Source organism: Pimephales promelas, chromosome 13 (genome assembly GCF_988280905.1).
Source record: "Pimephales promelas chromosome 13, fPimPro1.hap1.1, whole genome shotgun sequence".
Taxonomy (NCBI): Eukaryota; Metazoa; Chordata; class Actinopteri; order Cypriniformes; family Leuciscidae; genus Pimephales; species Pimephales promelas.
The window spans coordinates 18,022,319-18,042,975 of NC_142781.1; the positions used below are offsets into that span (position 1 = coordinate 18,022,319).

At 36.0% G+C, this 20,657-nt stretch overlaps 1 protein-coding gene across 2 annotated transcripts; it reads right to left on the reverse strand.

Annotated features, from left to right (window-relative positions):
* Positions 1-1,503: 1,503 nt before the first annotated feature.
* On the reverse strand, positions 1,504-20,164 carry prkchb (protein kinase C, eta, b). 2 transcript variants are annotated; one of them, XM_039693065.2, is made up of 14 exons: positions 19,628-20,164; positions 17,090-17,153; positions 16,013-16,169; positions 15,885-15,919; positions 15,168-15,247; positions 14,959-15,088; positions 14,735-14,859; positions 14,473-14,619; positions 14,205-14,378; positions 12,745-12,899; positions 8,482-8,620; positions 8,196-8,384; positions 4,693-4,839; positions 1,504-3,980 (listed from the first exon to the last, which is right to left on the reverse strand). In XM_039693065.2, the coding sequence occupies exons 1-14, from the start codon at positions 19,967-19,969 to the stop codon at positions 3,828-3,830; spliced, it is 2,037 nt and encodes a 678-aa protein (XP_039548999.2). In that variant the 5' UTR covers positions 19,970-20,164; the 3' UTR covers positions 1,504-3,827. The 2 variants fall into 2 exon arrangements, with proteins under 2 accessions (XP_039548999.2, XP_039549000.2); XM_039693066.2 differs by having other exon boundaries at positions 17,128-17,153; positions 19,628-19,726.
* Positions 20,165-20,657: the final 493 nt, after the last annotated feature.

Genomic DNA, 20,657 nt, shown 5'->3' on the forward strand with positions numbered 1-20,657 from the left:
ATATATATATATATATATATATATATATATATATATATATATTGTTGAGATTATAGTAATGATCAGGTAAATTAAGACTATTGTTTTCCAAATAATTATATCAGTAATCAGCACAAATACCCTAATATTGCCTGGAAAGAACCACGCACACATAGAACCCAGAACACACTTAACCAGTTAAAATAGTTAACTGGACCATAGACCTCCATTATACTGTATGACTGACAGACAAGAACGGTTTGACCTAAAAACAAAGGAAACAAAGACACCTACATCTTTGATGCCCTTGACGTAAGCTAAAACATTTCAAACGTTAATTTCAAAGTGAACTATCCCTTTAAAAATGTAAGCCAGATTTTTTTGATAACCATAACACTCCTTGACTGATATGACTGTACAGCACTGTAAAAGCTTTCAACTTTTAAAAGTATTTTAAATGGTCAGATAAGACTTGTCAAGCCAACAAAAACGTTCTTGACAAACCTTGCTTTATATAGCCTATCTCTATTTTTGCAGACAGTGAAGGCATGCTACACACATTCACTCATTAAAATATAATTAAAATATTTAAATAAAACCTATGAACATGAACACTGACAATCCCCCCCCCCCCCCCCACCCACTAATATTACCAACTTACTGTTTTATTATTGCTCTTGGTGCAAGATTTCTAAGGAAGTCCTGATGTTGATGATAAAATGTTTTGCAGAAATTTCAGCAGTTTCCTCAAGTGTGTTAATGTTAGCCTATTTCTTACTGCTGGTAAGAGCTAATTTTGCAATTACTTTTTACTTTCAGCATCACCAATCTAAATGATAGGCTTATATTCAGGTCCTGTATCGCTTTATTTTAAGTTGACATAATAGTTAAATGCAACTACATGTAATAAAAGTAAATTATGCATAATTAAAAGTATCTAACCCCTAACCAAACCCTAACATGACACCTTAAAATAAAGTGTAACCTCAGTCCTTTTAATTTATAAGTGGTAGTTTAGATTAATATGTAAATGCAAATATTTAGCCCACAATTCTGTCAAATTCACTTAAAGATAAAATTGCTTCATGAAAACAGTTGTTATAGCGGCTGTTTATAAACTGTGTCAGTGTGGATACAGCATCATAGGAGTTGTCAGATCCAAGGCCATATGGAAGGTTTCTGATGTGGAAAGGAAGTGTTATTGATCACTGAGAGACATAACTCTAATAGATGGACAACATGACTGAAAAAAACAATGAAACTGAAATGATCTAATTGTCCATGTCCATGGAGAAGTCCTGAAAATTGTCCTGAAACCTGATTTTTAAACATATATGATAAGATCACCTGACTGTAAAGAGTGACATGTTTTAATATGGATATATGAAAGAGAGGATTGAACCTTGTGTGACAATTTGCTGTAGGCTATTAACCAAGTTTCAGTCTACCAGCACCTGGTTGCTGTTGGGAAAGGTTTCATCAAAAGCAATCAGCTCATCTTTTACTGCAAAATAACACTGTAAACACTGTTATAATACATTTATTTCCCAGTTGCATCATCTTTTGTGACATGTGCAAGTGACTGTAACTGACTAAGATGTTTGTTTTTAATAGTTAAGCATTTGAAATGAAGGTGGATAAGGGGACAGCCAAACTCCACTGAAGACTGCAGAAAACAGCGATACAATTGGCACATTTCTTACTAGGAACCCAGTGAACTTCTCAGCAATGCTGACTCAATGAATGGTCTGAGTCATGAAGCATCCACCCAGCCAGACATGTCTGGTTTTTGGCAGTTTAACACCATAAGCCAAACTGGGAAAATCACCAGAGCACCTGACTACAGTACGTCAAAATATGAGTCAAAAAACAAAAAAGTCGAACCATTTTACACACCATCACATCGGTTAAAGTAAAACACAATGGAAGTATCCATAAATGTTAAAATACTCATTGTTTCAATAGTAGAGCCACAATAAGTAAATGATATACATGTTTACATGACTTTAGTGCTAAGAAATGTATAATATCTTATCTATTCTGTGTAAAGTTATATCCAATTTTACAACATTATCGCCATGACAACGTAATCATAAATTCAACGAGAACTTTACAGCTCAAATAATACACAAATTTGAAAATAATTAATGTGCTTTTATAAAATTATAGAGCTTATTCAGAGCAGCGCCATGACAGGTATGAAAGTGAGTCTGTGAGGGATAGATTTAGTGTGTTTCCAATGGCTTCCGCTGTAAAAAGCTGAATAAAGCGGCTAGATTACTTACAATTTTCCACAGCTTACATTATCGGGAGTTTTTTGTCAACTGACATTTCTTGGAAAAATATTTTTCCAGTGTTTCATGAGCAGAACAATCCAAAAAAACACATTAAATAACAGTACATTGAAGAGATGCAAGTCTATCCCTCACAGCCTCGCTTTCATTCTCATTAAAAATCAAAGATGGTGCTGCCGTGAATAGGGCGTATGAGCTTTACATGTCCTCCAAAAAAATGCCCCCATTCACTTTCTTTGTTAGTGCCGTAACCTTGTTTTCTTTTTTACAGAAAATGAGTAAAAGTTAAATTATTTTCTCTGGCAATAGGCATTATTCCACAAATGCTGTTGACTGATGATCTTAACCTGTGAACCTGCATTATTCCTTGAATCTGGCATATATATATATATATATATATATATATATATATATTACCACAAATTAAAGTGCTGGACAATAAACAAGCAGACCAACAAATGTTCTTCACTATCTCAGAAGTGCAAACATGTTTGTCATTATTTAACTCGCTATCACTAATATTGTCTGCTAGACGATGATGCCAAAGAAAATGTGTCAGAGGCAAAGCGACAGATTTTCCAGTTAAACTGGTTTAGGGTAAGTGTGTAAAAAAAAAAACATATTGGGTAATTCACCAAGTCACTTTTAACAATAAAAAAAAAACAATTTCTTCAACCAAATTTTCACAAAAGGGAAAAAAAAACAAAATACCCCCCCCCCCCCCCAACTCATTAAGTGTGGTCACACTTAATGAGTTGACAGTGTCGAATCGACCTGACTCTAAATTTTTGATGTTCATAATAGTATCTTCATTTCATTCATTCCCATCACGGTGTACAACACTATTGTGCATTACAAGTGCATTAACACTCCTTCAAATACAGAATGAGCTTGTGAGAACAAATAAATAAGGATAATAAATAATTCATGTAGGATTTGCACGCCAACAGAGAACTGTGACATGACCGCATGTTTGTTTGTCTTTGAGGTGTAAAGGATATGTTTTTTTTTTTTGTTTTTCTCATGAAAATTTCACGTTTCTATCCCAAGCCAAAGATCCCCTGATTCATTATTCAATACTGGACAGGTGATATGTCTTACGTGTGGTTTAGGTAAACCAAAATTGTTCTTTACAATCTTTTACAAAAGGAATTTTGAAGTTTATTACTCAGACTTTAGTTAGCAATACTTTACAATACATAAATTAACTCATTAAAATGACTCAATAACAACTCAATAAGTGTTCAGTGCAATAACTTGCTGTTCATATGCTTCCTATAAAGCTGCATGTTATTTTCACACTTCTAAAAATAACATGCAAGATTCAAAATGCATAATTTAATTTCAGAAAAACATAATTTTCTTCTCGACATTGTCATTACAAATAATTCTTTGGTCTGGATGGTGGTGTGGAGCATATTGCATTGCCTTCTTCTAAATTTTGAAACGTGTCCATATTTTTGTCTAGGCAACAAGTCTGTCAACAGAGTGTATTACAACAAGTTCGCTAGAGAGAGTTGATATGGGAAATTACCATCTAAATGTAAGCTTTGGCTAATGTTGGTTCCGTCGCAGCTCTGGAGCTGTGTAAGTGAAGTCTTTAAAATTTTCCTGGTGGAAAGGGAAAAGGCTGTCCTCTATGGGTGTAAGACAGGGTTCCTCTTGGGTGAAGTCAGGGTCGAAATTTGCCACATCCTCAATAGACTCCTACAAACCAAAACCAAAACATTATTTTTCACCATTTATTCCAACTTTTCAAATTAATCGGATATTGGTTCTTTAATGTCACATCTGCTGATAAATAGCATCATTTGATGCATCTATAAAAAATAGCACTCAATAGAATTTCACTGCTAAAGTAACTCAAGTAATTTTACTTAAATTACTTAAACGTTTACTTTAAGTATGTATATATATACATATATATATAATTAAATATATTAATATAAGTATTGTAAAATGAATTCTATCAACCCTTTTTGTAAATATAATGGAATAAAGAATGGAGAGGTGGATCCAAATTAGCGATCAAAGACTTGGTTAACATGAGCTAACTATGATCAATATATTTTTATCGTATTTATTAACCTTTGTTAATGTTACTAAATAAAATGTACATGTTCATGTTATTTTGCAGTACATTAACTGATGTTAACTGATAAAACTTTTGAATGTATTAGTAAATGTTGAGATTAACATGAACAAAGATCAATACATGCTGTGGACGTATTGCTCATTGTAGCTCATGGTAAATATGTCTAATTAAATAAATGAAGTAAATTTAAATAAATTAGTAATCAAAAATTGGTTCTGATTATTCAATATAAAGAAAGTCCATAACTGAATCAATATTGGTCCATGTCTGCATACAACACACAGAAGAGAATTAAACAGTAGAAGTGCAGAGGTATAGGCTTACTATTCGAGGTGTGAACGGTGGTGTGATCTCTCGTCTGTTCAGCTTCTCCCAGTCCAGTCCTGTGAAAAACGGGTGTGCAGTGATGGCCTCTTCCCCTTCATCTCTATCCATGCAGCCTAACCGACACGCTGGGTCTCTGGTGAGTAACTGGGTAGATAGCAAACACAAATCTTCATTATTAAGCTTTTGACCACAAAAGTGCACTTGCTCAATCTTTCAAATAAATGCCACACTGTAAAAAAAGAAGAAAAAAAGTGGCAACAAATGTTACCTAAAAGGGATACTCCACTTTTTTTGGAAATCGGCTCATTTTACAACTCCCCCAGAGTTAAACAGTTGAGTTTTACCGTTTTCGAATCCATTCAGCCGATTTTCTGATATTTAGAAGAATATCAGTAACCAGACAGTTTCTGGTCTCATTGACTTCCATAGTTGGAAAAAAAATATATACTATGGAAGTCAATGAGAAAAGAAACTGTTTGGTTACTGATGTTCTTCTAAATATCAGAAAACTGGCTGAATACATTCAAAAACGGTAAAACTCAACTGTTTAACTCTGAGGGAGTGGTAAAATGAGCCTATTTCCCAAAAAAGTGGAGTATCCCTTTAAAGTGGGACTTCTATTCCTGATTTCACAGATAATGTTTTTTTGCTATAAATAAATCTACTGTATATATGTTGGTTCAGTTATGTTAAAAAGCACTGTAAACTTGAATAAAACCAGTTAATTTAGATGTTCCCATTTTTAGATTACCAGCACTTGGTTTGACATTTTGTTATCTAATGCAAGAACATCGTTTCAAGTACAAATACTAAAGACTCACTGGAAAAATATAACTTTGTCTTTTTACACTGGCCAAATGGTCTCTGTCATTCTGGTCTGCAAAGTTTACTGTCCACAACCCACCATAGATCAGATCACTGACTTAAGCCCTTGGAAAGGAGATATTATATTACTCCACTAATACGAGAAGGCCTCTACTTAGTCACATGATGTTAATCCTTCTACAATGACACAGCTCTTAAACCCTTCTTAGGGCACAAAGGGCAGGGATAGCCTGTGATAGTGACATCTTGGGTCAAACAGCAGCAATGGGGTCTGCTCACAGGCTATGCTCTTTGCTCTGCTCCGTATTAGCCTCATCATGTTTTACTGGTGCTTAAAGAAACTAAAGGCCAAGACCCTCAGAACAGCCAAGAAACATGTTCACTCTGAGCTCTTTAAATGAAGCCAGATTTGAGGTTATTCTGGTGAGAAGAAGAATCAGAGCTTGTTGAAGATTGGAACAGAATCAGGTTTCAGCATTAAGGCCTCGAGTAGAGAATCATTTTTATGAAATGTTTTCACAATTGAAGAGGAAGAGAGCGGTTTAATCATAAGACGTCACTGCCAGGAAAGTCACAGATTTCACAACATAGGTGCCTTAGATGCCAGTCAAGATTAAAAGTAAAAGTACTGTAGTAAAAGTAGAGAAACTGGTGTAAACGTAAAGAAACTGGTGTAGTAAAAGTCCAATTATCTGACTTTTACTACACCAGTTTCTTTACTTTTACTCTTACTTGTAGTACAAAACAATGGATTTGAAAAGTGGCATCTTTGAGTACGCTTACATTAAAGCTTTAATTGAGACTTTAATTCTTTGTGTGATTGACCTACAGTCTAGATAATCAAATATGTGCATGCATCTCACCTCTGTTTGGAGCATGTGCTTAGGCCAATTGTATTCCAATTAACGTGTAAACATACTGGACGAAATAACTGAAATTCCTGATTTAAATGCAAATCAATATTAACCGCCAATGTACGTAACCGTGTTTACAAGAATGTACATAAAAAAAGGTTATTGTCTACCTGGTGGTGAGTCAAAACATAAGCATTCATGTATTACACTGTTTATTATGCGAGTTGTGACGTTAAATAAGGCATAAAAAACCCCAGTATTTCAAAATGTCATTGGGAAAGACACATTCTCCTCTAGTATTTGAAGTTTCTGCCACTGTACCACTTGTCCTTTGGCTGCATGAGATAAGAACACATTTTTTTTTATACTTGGGTCAAGAAAAAGCAAGAGTTTACGTCCCTACTGTGAAACTTAATCTGCCATGAAGGGATGTATTTCTCTCACATATCACTCATGCACACTTCAATAAGCCGACAGAACGCAGATTAAGGAGTTTACATGCCGGCAGAAATCGGGGTAAAGGGCAAAAATCTATCTGTCGATCAGTTTATTCTTAAGCTGTTTATGACCTTACGGCGTTAAAGGTGCAATGTGTAAAATGTTAAGTATCTATTAACAGAAATGCAATATGACATCCATAACTATGTTTTCAGTTGTGTGTAAAGAACTTACTTAATAAACCGTAGTGTTTTTATTACCTTAGAATGAGACAATTATATCTACAATATATCAATTTATATCAAAAGGGGCAACTCCTATTATAAAGGTCGACATATTGTGACGCCATGTTTCGACAGTAGCTGAACGCGAACAAACAGCGCTACAGAGTGCATTTCGTCACTACCTTGAAAGAGAAGCCGCAGAAAGCTACATGCTAGCCATAAACACTGTGAGTGGTGACTTTTCCTTGTGAGTGGTGTAAAATATGACTGTTTCATTACTAACTTAATTTTTCCCCCTCGCTGTGTTATAGCTTTGCTATGTGCTATGAGATAAATGTGCTGGTTACATTCGTGAGACAGCTGATTAGTACTCTTGTCTTTGACCGTAAAACAGCGTGTTACAGGAATCACCAACTCGTCGATCGCGGTTGACAAGATGATCTTGGAAGAGTTTTCAAAATCAGATAAAAGCCTATTGTGTGTAGTAAATGGTGTCAAGGGGACGCAGAGGCGCGCATTATTACAATCACGTCATTTTTACCACGCGCACTTTTGGGCTCATGCGGACGCGTCGAGTTTAAACAAGGCTTTGCGCTTTAACGGACTCAGCCACAGTAACAGCTCATATTAGCCAGCTAAACTTTTACATCCCTGTTATAAAAAATATATAGCTGCATAGTTTCATGTGGTTCTTCTCCCTCACTGTATTATGAGTTTGCTATGTGGGGAGAAATGTGCTGGTTACGTTTGTGAGACAATCAGCTGATTACTATTATTATATTATATATTAAGACCCTTGACGATGGCTTTGTAAACTTTATCCATGATGTGGTTTATAATGGATTGTGGTACAGAAACAGTGACAATGTTACACACTTTTGGCTTACTCTAGCTATTCTCTGATATGATATTTTTGTCCCGTTTTAGCCACCGTAGCTTCTTCAAAAAGGAGGAGTGAACAGTGGGCTGAGCCCTTAGTGCAACTCGCAACCGAACCTCTTGATGTCGCTATAAATAACACACTGCACCTTTAAAGGAAAAAGGTTTAACGAGTTTACATGACCACACACGTTGCCGACGTATTAAGCGTTATCAGATTAAGAATGTGCATGTAAATGTTATCAATCTTTTTTTTTTTTGACTGCAGATCTGGACTCACTCCTTTAAGGATGTCCTCGGCCTCGTTGCTGAGCCAGGATGAATAAATGATCTCTTCTTTGAGGATGCACTCAAACAGCTCGTCCTCAGTCTCCGCTTCAAATGGAGCATGTCCCGAAAGCATCTCATAAAGCAGCACGCCCAGAGCCCACCAGTCCACTGATACGCCATACATCTCCTCCAGGATGATCTGAGAGAGACACACAGCATTAAACACACCTACATGGGAAGAGAACACACATACAAATCAACCATTATCTTATATATCCTCTTTTAGAGATGCTCACCTCAGGTGCAATATAATCTGGAGTCCCACAGAAGGTGCTAGTAAGTTTTCCATTAAAGATATCCTCTTTGCACATGCCAAAATCTGCCAGTTTGCAGTGGCCATGTCTGTCCAGGAGAATATTGTCCAGTTTCAGGTCCCTTTAAAACAGAATGACAAAACTCAAATTATTACTAAATAGTAAAATTGCACTGGGTGTAACCATCAAGTAAGTGACAACAAGGTAAAAGTTTTTATTATTATTAAATATCAATAATTAATCATTTACTTTTGTTGTTACTTTTGGTTAATTACAGATGTTTTCTGCACTTCACTTATTTTGAGACAAAATTTGAGCAATTCTGCTGAAAGGATTTAACTGTTAAAAAGAAGCAAAAAGTAATACGCTCTTATGGAAAGCTAAAAAGCATTATTGAATGCTTTACATAGCCAACATATTTTATTAAACAGCTGAAGGATTTGTATAATTTTATGAATGAAAGACACATTACAACTGTAATTTATGTGTACCTACACTTAAGTCATAAATAACAAGCAGAAAGACAGCCTGTGGTAGCACGAACAATGCAAACTAAATATCGCAAACATTCAATAGTGAATAACAAATGAGATTCACAGAGTTCAAATGCGTTCAAAACGCACTGACAAATGAGTGTGTACTGCAATGCTTGCATGCTTGACACAAGTGTGTAGAGTAATCAGCATGAGGAGCATCATTCATTCTGTCATCAGAGAAGGAAAGGCCATACTGATCCAGTGGAAAAGAGAATGACGGAATCTGAATTGCATTAACAGGTTTCCAAAGAAAATGTGATCTAATTTCATTAGAAAACAATTAACAGAGAACCAGAGAACACATTCAGAGGTGACCTCTTTACATGTTGTTAAAAGTGCATGACTGTGCCGCATTACTCAGTAAACAACAAAGAATCGATTGTTTTACAACAACGTGTTGTTCTGTCACGATTAGCCACGCGCTTCCTGGGTTAACTTGCAATTCATGTCCCATCATGCACCTCCCTGAACTGATTACACCTTACACCTACACTGCACTGATTACACACACCTGTATCTCATTCACACGCACACATAGAAACCACTTCCACGCACCCAAAGAGTATAGAAGAACAAGAGGCGAAACTCTGATGCTTTTTTGGTAACAGCCACTAGGTGGCGCTTCGGTTACGCGGCCGCCATTTTGGAGTGAAAATTCCAACTGGAGTTACTGGACAACAGCACAGATAACAGTTTTTTTCTTGCATTAGTGAGTATTTACATTGTATGTAACTTTACACATTTTTACCAACTCCACTAGGACTGAAATATATTTTGTACGTTTTAATCCCTGGATCATCCTACAAACATGATGATCCTTGATGCGCTGTGTCCGTTTCCTATAACTTTAATTGCCACTTTGGACAGTGGCTGTGTTTTTTTTGTTTACATAGTCTTGCTTTAACCATCATTAATATAAGATAGTATAACAGTTTACTGTAAAGCTATTCTATTGCTTTTATATATTTAAGCCTATTGTCCAACATTTACATTTTAGTACAACATTTATTTGCTGAATTTATTTATTTCATTGATAACTTATTTTTGTATGTAACGTTATGTGTACCTCCTGGGAAACGGTCCAATGTTATTATAACTTTATGAACTGATATCACTTTATTCTTACCTTTCACACTAATGTGGAGAGTAATATAATAGATAAAATCCTTGAACTTCCCTGTCTCAAGTTATGTGGGGGGAAACCTTGGTTAAGCAGCAACTTCTATAACTATTTATACAACTTATATAACTATACTTTGCTATAACGTTAACTGTTGTGAGTTAAAATAATCACCTAATTATTTCAACCTAAAAATTACCTCTGTACTGGACTAAATATATGTATAATAGGACTGCCGAGTCGCTTTCACCCCAAAATGGCAGATGCGTAGGGCGCTGGTGTTGCAATGGAACATTCCATTAGCTTTCACTTCTTGTCAATATACGTTCTTTGACGCACCACACCAGTGTGAAGTCTTGACTTTGGATATCATTTCGGAGCGGTATTTTCCCGATTTTGTTTCCTGTGTTTGACCTTTGTATTGTTTATTATTGCTGACCCTTTTCTGCCAGCCCTGACCCTGGGCTGTTTACTGGACTCTGATTCTCTCTGCCTGCCTTGATCTTTTTCCTGTCTACCAGGTTTGTCTCTGCCTTGCCTTCTCTGTTCGGTTTGACCCTGCCTATCTTGACCATTCTAATTAATGCTGCGAATGGATCCCTTTGGTTCTGCTGATTAGTTACACGTTCCATCTCCCATTACTTCATTCAGTCAGGGTAACATTCATGAAACAGGAGCATTTCTGTGTGAATCATTCTCTTGAACGATTGAGTATAGAAAATGTAAAAATGCAGAAAGTTTACTGTGATGGGAGGTTTAGGGGCAGGGTTAGTTAAGGTGTTAAAACATTTAGTTTGTACAGTATAAAAAATCATTATGTCTATGGAAAATGCCCATAAAACATTAAAACACTGTGTGTTTCTGAAACCTTGTGTCTACATGTTTCTTTCCAAATGTATACAATGTTATTCTCAAGTGTTATGAATCAGGTATTACACACACATGGAAAAGAGAAAGACAAAGATTTCTTAACTTCTTTTACTTCATGCCAAGTGAACAAACACAGAGACATGCAGAGACTCACGCTCACAGTTTTAGAGGGCTGGCACTGGCAAAAATACTGTAACAGCATGCCAAACTCACCAGCCTGGCCATCAGCCACAGCCCGAATCTGCAGCTGGAGAACAGGCAGAACTACTGCAGAGCCAGCAAAATGGGCAAATCTCTCATCTGCTTAACCATCATTGACGTAACCGAATGCTTTCCTCTCTATGTAAAACAACCCAAGACTCTTGCAATCTGATAAAAAAAAGTTTATCATTTAATTTAAAAAGAATAAAACAACAAAGGAAAGTGTGTCATTTCTGATGCCCTTTTGGAAACCAGATATAATTCAGCAACAGTGGAACAATTTGAGAGCTCAATAAACACTTTATCCAAGCCTCCGGGTATAACAGGCTGAAGTAAGACTAAAACACTAAAGTCAGTAACGAACTCTTCATTTACTTCATGCACTTTCCATTCTTTTTGAATAAGTCTAGTCCTCGGATTAGAGCAGAGCCAGATTACACAGCATTACAGCAACATCTAATATAAGATCAGGGTTAAGCAAGGTGAAGTGGAGAGGAACAGCTTGATGACACAGAGGTCAACGAAACATTGTATTGCTGGTTTTATAAAAGGTGTGTTACAGGCGGCCCTTCAAACCCAATGCTGAAATATTGTGATGGGATTTTTAATATTTATTCAGAATAATGCATGTTATGCTATATTGCACTTTGTAACAGAAAAAGATTCATGTGATAAAACCTGAGCAGTGCACATGCCTCGATCTCACTCCCCCTCCCTTGCTCTCTCTGTCTTTCTGAGTAAACAGCTTATGTAATAATAGCTCCATTACATGCCAGGCAGGCCTGTGACATCAGCTCAAGTCCACACTCAAAATGTCCCACTAGTCCTCTTACCATCTTTCCCAGGACTCTACCCTTCTCTCCATAAGCTTCACTTCACAGAAACAATATAATTACACTAAAATAATTTGCTTTAAAGCCCAATAAAATCAAAAGGAAAGGTGAGAGTGGCCATAAAGAGGCCCATATGATTGTAAAGACGACAGGGGGTCAGAAAAGTTCACTGGAATTCCAGAAAAGACTCCCACGGGGTAGCTTGTAAATGCTGCAAGCCTCATTTGAATGGGAAAGCAGTTTACCAGATCTATTTATATTTGGGCTTGGCTTGGCTCTATTACAAGGGTGATCGGAAAGCTTATTCAGGTAGACAAAGGTCATGTGATTATAGCCAGGAAGAGCATAATGTTCCGACAAGGAATAGGAAGACTAAGTCTAGGGCGGAGACTGTTTGTAAAACTGACGAAATGTGTCAGGACATGCGTAGACTGATCACACCATGATAAAGCAAACAACTGAAAGGCAGTTGCACTGGGGAGTGAAAATATACAGTAATTTCACATGAACATAATGAATTTAAAATATTCTTTCCTTCCAACGAAGGAATCGCATGTTTTGTACTTTAAAAACGTGAGGAAAGATAAGCTAACTTGGACAGCTAGCTCAAAAATAATGTAGCAAAGAAGGGATAACATAATGAGAGAAACTGTGTGACATTAACATGATCCACAGTATTCCTCACCTGTAAATGATGCCTTTGGAGTGAAGGAACTTCAGGGCCAAAATGATCTCCGCAGCATAAAACTGTGCTCGTGGCTCATCAAAACGCCTGCACTTCTGGATGTGGAACATGAGGTCACCACCATTCACAAACTCCATGACAAAGAATAACCGATCCTGGGAAATGAAGAGCACAGGTTAGCAAATACAGAGAAAAATAATGTGGAAAAACATGTTATAGAGTATAAAAGAGTCAAATACAAATGAGTATATTCAATATATTAATTCTATTACCTCTCCAGCATTAATAAACATGAAAAACTGAAATATGTACAATATTTGAACTTGCGTTCTATAACACATTGATGCTATTAATGTAAAAATGACTATAAGTAACAATTTATATATTATATTTTACACATCTATTGCAATTATAAAACATTTATTTAATATACACAACTGTTCAAAAGTGTATAAATGTCTTTACTGTCACTTTTTATTAATTTATCAATGGTATGATAAAATTCTACACAGTAAAAGAAGGACAAAAGGTGCAAGTCAACAAAAAACTTGCACCACTTCCTGTTACGGTTTTCGGTATGGAGAGCAGGAAGTGAATACCATTACTAACCAAGACGCTCCATCTACTGTTTACATTGGGTATTGCAACTGTCCTCGCTCATTTAGATTATTTCTAAATATGGGCTTTTGGGTGGCTTTTATTTAAAATCATGCTCTCAGAAAGAGCAGTAATCATATGGGCTGTATATCAAGATTTAGAAGCATTTGATAGCGTTTAATGGACCAACTGCTATTAAGCTGTCAGATTTTTAACCTCAGGAAATATTCTCATGAAGTTTCAGGAGACTGAAGATAAAACAAAAGTATTTCAGGAACGTAAACAATTATTTTGATATGATGTCAAGGGGTTTTGCCAAAAACCCTTTCCTGGTGTTTCCTGATTGAGAGAGGCCTGAGGGAAATGGAGTGTCTACATTCAACGACACTTGTCAATGTGTGGACCGTGATCATGATGACATAAGTTAACCTCTACTGCAAAGTCTAGTGTGATTTCTTCTAGGCTCATATTACAGATTATTTACCTGATAACATTTCAACAAATCATACACTGAACAGAATTCACCCCTGAGGCGATTACAGCATTTACTCTGGTTTCCCGAAAGCATTTCTAGATTCTTCTATTGTCTTATGAATGAATTTTTATAACAAAGAATCAAACATTCCTCTATCAGAGTTCAATGTACACTGTAATGATACTGGTAATTTTATGTGAGGACATTATCTGTTAAGTTCACAGACATTTCCTTTACCCTAAAACACGATGGAACGTAATGTATAATTCAGGGTAATTCAAGGGTAAGCCTTATGTATGGAATATGGGATTGATCAAATCTGTTACAATAAATTTATTGTCATTATTTTATCTCTATGCATCATATGAGATGCTATTAGCGCCCTTACCGCAGTCTGAAAGCAGTAGTAGAGCTGTGTGAGAAATGGATGTTGGTGGGCTAGAGTCAGCACTCTCTTCTCAATCATGGTTGCCTCGACATCATCGTCTTGCAGTATGACATCCTTCTTCAGCATTTTCACAGCAAAGACCCTGTGGTCAGTTTTTAGACGAGCCAACATCACCTACAGATGCACACATACACACACGTTCTTAAGATAATTATCAAATGCAAGGGAATGTAATCTTGGTAATGAGGCACAGTTGCATGTGCAATACCTTGCCAAAGCTGCCTTTTCCCAGCACTTGCAAGAAACTAAAGTCTTCCAGACCAACTTTAACAGTCTCGTCCTCTTGCTCCTCAAATGATGTTGGCATGCTTTTAATGGAGCTCTGACCCTTTATTCCTGACATGTGCGGAGAACTCTACGGAGAAATGTACTCAATGTACATACACTTGAGGGAATATCTCACAAAGACAATAAATGTGCATAACCAAAGCAAATGTTATTGACATTTGAGATGGCTCTTATGAAGATACCTTTCGTTTGGAGAGTGTGTTGAGCACTCCGATCTCTGACAATTTCCTGGCCAGTTCTGAACTGTTCACTCCACAGTTGGGTGCAACATTTTGTTCACAGCGTTTGTGGATGTTCATCTTGCAGACTGAACAAATCCACACCACACAGATGACAACAACAATCTTTGACTACAAAGCAGCCGTGTTCACATGTATTCCAATAAGATGAGTAAATATGTGCTTACTCTTGCAATGGAGACCCTGTTTGATCAGGCCGTACAGGAGAGATCCGCAGTGGTTACAGTATGTGGGAACTTTGTAGTTGTGTTCTCTAAACTGGTGGGGTAAGTTGACGCTGAAGCCCTGCCTTTGGCCCTGTACACAGAGTAATAGGCATGTCAAATGTATCCATTCACACACATGCACGCACACACTCACTCACTCACTCTCTTACCTCATTTAAATCTTTCTTCATTCGTGGACACTCACTTACAATCAAGTTATGACACCTCTTATGGACCACACATGCACAAACTAGAGTAGTAAGGCAAAAAGTGAAGGTTACTATCTCTTGTGTATGCAAATGGAAAAAATTATGATTCCACTGATTTGAGTTACTAGGGGTGTAACGATACCCTCATGTCACGATTCGATAGATATCACGATACTGAACTCACGATACGATATCATTGCGATACTCCAAGACATATGGTAAGGTTAACAAAAAATGTACTGTTGATTAAAATGCAAAATTTGGTAGTACTTTGTAGGTTTAAATGAATAGGCTTGGACACAATGGTGACACCAGAATAACAATATTCAAGATTCTGAAGCTGAAATTACTGAGTTATTGTAGATGAATATGCTTGCACTCTTTCACTGACTACTAGATATATTTCAAATAATGTCGGACACTTTTTACTGGTAACATCAGACATTTGGCATTATGAGGACCCACAAATATTCCCCCATTGCATTATTATACATTATAATCAATATTATACAGTAGTTCAATGTAGTTCTGACACTTCATCTCTGAAAACTTGAATTTTTTCTCATACAGTAATTGTTGTTATCCACAATACATATCGTCACTATGTATTTGCACTTTTGTATTGCGATATATTGTGGCACGATATATCGTTACACCCCTAAAAGTAACCATACACACCTTGACATTGATAACCTTGCTTTCCAATAACACCCCTGGGAAAAGATTATATTTTTATAACCACATGGCATACCATACATTAATTATATGTGCATGAAGGTGTGTTTTCTATGTACTGTAAGTCTCACCAAATGAAGTTTTTGCAATGGCAGCAAAAAGTAGGCTGAGGAAGGAAGGTTGCCATAAACTTATGACCGTAGACTTGGTGGACCTTTCTTTTCTTTAAAGCTTTTTGCCCCTCTCTTGTAAGTTTTTTATGGGGTCTCAATCCATTCACAGCTTCATCTGAAATTGATGGCAACACTCGGTCAGCACAATTAAAATGCCAACAAAATTCATTGTAAATTTAAAACTACACTGTAAAAAATATTGTTGGTTTAACTTAATAATTAAGTTACCTGGTTGCCTTAAAATTTTAAGTTCATTGAAATGGAAAAATTGAGTTACAATGAAGGAGATTGATTTAATCACCAGAAACTCAAAATATTATGTTATCTGATCTACAGAAATTATATAAGTTGATTTGACAAAAGAAAAATTGTTGTGATTACAAATCATGAAAATATATTTTTTTAAAGTGACTGTTGAGGATAAGTACACATGAAAATACAGAGAATTATGAAAAGCTGGTTATGACGCTGACATTTTTTTTTAGAATAAAACTTAAAAAAGAGATTGAATACTATGTTTTAAAGACAAAAATATAACAACATTTTTATTAAAAGACATAAAATGGTAAAATATTTTTTTCATCAGTCTTAGAGAAAAACAGCACACATTTATAGCTTAAATCAATGTCTACTGTAAATGTTCATGGCAGATTTGTCACAGACATACATATAAACAAACACTTTATATTATAATTACACATCAATAATTGATTTTTATATAAAAATAATAAAGATTTAGGTAACACTTTAGTTTAGGGTTCAATTTTGCTTATTAGCATGCATATTAGTAGGACATTGGCTGTTTATTATACTTATAAAGCACGTATTAATGCCTTATTCTACATGACCATATTCTATCCCTACTCAATACATAAACTTAACAACTACCTCGCAAACTATTAATAAGCCATAATTAGGTGTTTATTGAGAGAAAAGTTGAGGCAATTCAAGAGAATTGGACCCTACACTAAAGTGTGTTACCAAGATTTATATTTAAAATATTACACATATTTATAGTTAATGAAAACAGCTAACCATCTGTAAAGGAGCCAGTGAGAGAGATGGATACATACACTCTTCCCTCTGGTTCCAGATTCACCTGAAAGAAGAGATAACCGGTGAGATACAATATATCACATTTTAAAAGCACACTAAAAACTACTGTAAGTGCTGACACTATGATAAAATATCACTTTTATATCAAATTTAATACCCTAGAGCTTCATAACATTTGCGTTCAATGTTTAGCAGTTGCAAAAACAAACTAAACTCTCTCTCTCTCTCTCCACACTGAACTGCTATCACAATCTCAGTCATTCGATCTTTCCATCTAAGTCATTCTCTCGCTTCCTATCATTTAGCTTGCCCTGCGAAGTGGGAGGAATTCCTGTAATGCGAGGCAAGACGAGGAAAGCAGGACTAGCTGGTTCAGGGAGTTAAATCCATGGCACGCACCATGAAGCACAACAAGTGTTTAGGGATAGGAAGGTTTTAAACATTGACCCATGACACTTTAAAAGTATTTAAAAAGTATAAAATGTAAAGAGACAAACTCAGCAACGCACATCGTTTTCCATATTACATACACATTATCTAAGTTGCCAGGAAGCTGCATAAAAGCAAAGATTAACAAACACTAAGCTAAGAAGTGTGAAGTGTGAAGCCAAAGCAGAGGTTGAACCAACCACCAACTCAGTTATGTTTGGCCGCTGGCTTGAAAAAAAAAACAAAACAAAAAAAACACCCAGCCGAACAGAAATCAAATCATTACAAAATGTCAACTTGAGTTCTGATGAATGCTATTGCAAGTGCACGTGGAAAGCTTGACTTCGAACATATGGGAGGTTTATATGGGTCAAAGAGAGGAATCTGGCTAGTTTGGTTGAGCAGCATGTCTGCACTGGTGGTATGCGAGTTTGAAAGCGCATCCCCCGCAAACACTAAGTGATAAAACCACATTTGCAAAATAACCTGCACATTTTCTGCAACCTAAACTCTTCAAAATAAAAGTTCCATAAGTTTTTTTTCCCTCAAAAAGAACCTTTCAGTGAACTGAGGAATTATTTTTTCTTAGTGAGAAGAACATTTAAATATTTTTTCCACTAAAGAACCTTTTAAAGAACGTAAAGGTTCCATGGATGTTACAGGTTCTTCATGGAACCATCAATCCCGATAAAAAACCTTTGTTTTTAAGAGTTTATATTGTCAAAATGGTTATTTTAAAATGATCCGTAAAAGTTAGGACATGAAGATGATTTTACAGTAGGTTACAATTTTTTGATGGTCCACTTTAGATATTATATGTAACTTTGCAACTAGATTTAAATTAACATTTGAGTATAAGCATACTGCTAGAGTTAGGTTTTACAGTTCAGTAAAGTAGAATAAGTTGACATGTAGTTGCAGAGTTACGTAGTAGAATGTCTAAAGTGGACCATTAAAATAAATATACCGTCCAAATGAAGCCTAAAGCAAATACTGTACATAGGCCTACTGAAAATAATGATTTCATGTTCTATGTCAAATTTGTAACCTTGAAAAAATTACATTAAACACCCACAAAAAAACCCCATCATAATCAGATTTCACAACGAGAAAAACAACTGCAAGGGCTCATTTGACCACATTTTATCATTTGGACTAAAGGAAAGGCAGACACGAGTATGTCAAACCACACATCACCCAATAGACGTAAGAGAAGGTGACGCTCTGAGAGTTTCCGTGATGCATGGTGGGGTGCAACCATGGGTGCAACATGTGCAACACGACCTAGTTAATGCACAGACCCTCTGAAAAGAACACTGAAAGCCCTGCAGTCAGGAAAGACTAAAACTACAGAGAAAATGGAGCTTTGTGTTCCACATCTCTCTTACTTTGCATTATTAATTAATTATATCAAAGTATTAATATCAAAAGTAAAAAAAAAAAAAAAAAAAAAATAGTTCACCAAAAAATGAAAATCCTTTCATCATTTACTCACTCAAGTTTTTTCCAACCCGTATGAATTTCTTCCTTCTGCTTAACACAAAAGAATGTGGATAGCCAAACATTGACTTACATAGCCTAGTATTTTTTCCAACTATGGAAGTCAATGGGGCCCATCAACTATTTGGTTACAACATTCTACAAACTTGTTTTGGAACAACTTGAGGATGAGACGAGTAAATGATGACATGATTTTCACTTTTGAACTATCTCTTTCAGTATCAAGATTCACAACGATGGATAAAATCGCATGCTAGGAAGCGAGTAACCATAGCAACACCTGCTCAAACGATGTTTCATCATTTACATCGATAAAGGTGATTTTTCATGTTACAATTGTATATCAATCAATATGTCTATCAATTTAAATATATATATATATATATATATATATATATATATCTTCAAACTGTAAATTATGGTGATGATCATGTCAACATGTCTGCCCTACATTAGCATGATAATAGTGTACTCCTATTCTTCCTCTCTCTTGTGTTTTTTATACCAAGTTACCACACCTATACTTGTTGTTATATAGCCTATAGTTAAGGAACGATTCTGTTATTCATATACACAGTGAAAACTCACCCATCCTTCAAAAGTTTGTCTTGTGTTTGATGGCACTATCAGTTCGTCAAGCTGGATTCTGTAATTTGCGACAAAATCGTCGTATCCTATAGAGGTGTTACTGAAAACAGCCAGTTCCAGCTCTTTGCCATTCGAGATGTATGGGCAGAATTCATCATCGAAAGTCGGCTTGTTGGTTTTCGACTTTGTGGCGGTTTGTCCAAATTTAAGATTATCTACTTTAACAACTATGTAAGGATCCAGTTGAGTTTTCTTATGAAAGGTGTGGCGAGTTGAAAAAGTTGTTGGTTTTAAATCCACTGCCTCCCCGATACGCAGCCTCAAATATCCGTTGAATTTCATAGTCGTAGCTCCAATAGGTTTTTAATATTCAATCCAATCAACAGAAAAGGCAACAAATAGAAAGAATTCACCTTTCAAATAACAAAATAATACGTTATGAAGAAACATAGAACTGACATAGCTAGTCACAGACAAAAACCTGAAACAGCGAAACCACAGATGAGTTGTCACAGATGTCTCTCTCTCTCTCTCTCTCTCTCTCTCTCTCTCTCTCTCTCTCTCTCTCTCTCTCTCTCTCTCTCTCTCTCTCTCTCTCTCTCTCTCTCTCTCTGTAGTTTGAGCTATGCGAACCGTCACTAATATACATGAAATAGGTAGGCTACATTCCGTGTTTGTGCCGTCATCTAGTTTAACTATGCAGGCAATGCGAGCATAACAAAGACAAAGTCGATGATTAGACACACCTGACGCTGTGCTTCTCCTATCAACAGACGAGATGGAAATCTATTTAGAATGAAATCACATATTTAGGGCTAGACTTTTTTTTCAGTGCACGACTACAGTAGCTACTATTTCTATGATGCCAATGAGTAACTATGAAGATTTAGGCCTAAATCTTAAATTAAACGTCTCTCGGTAAATAACAGGAGCAAAAGCATGAACTTCATGTGTAACTGGCCAAAATCTTTTCCCAAGAAATCAGAGCAGAACAACTTTTAATAAGATGTCAGCTATAGAGGAAAGTGAA

Coding starts and splice junctions, on each gene's coding strand:
- prkchb (XM_039693065.2), bottom strand. CDS start 19,969: ATGAAATTCAACGGATATTTGAGGCTGCGTATCGGGGAGGCAGTGGAT. Junction 14,860..14,958: donor ACAGGGTCTCCATTGCAAGA/GTAAGCACATAT, acceptor GGATTTGTTCAG/TCTGCAAGATGAACATCCAC. Junction 8,621..12,744: donor TCCAAAGGCATCATTTACAG/GTGAGGAATACT, acceptor TCTGTTTTAAAG/GGACCTGAAACTGGACAATA.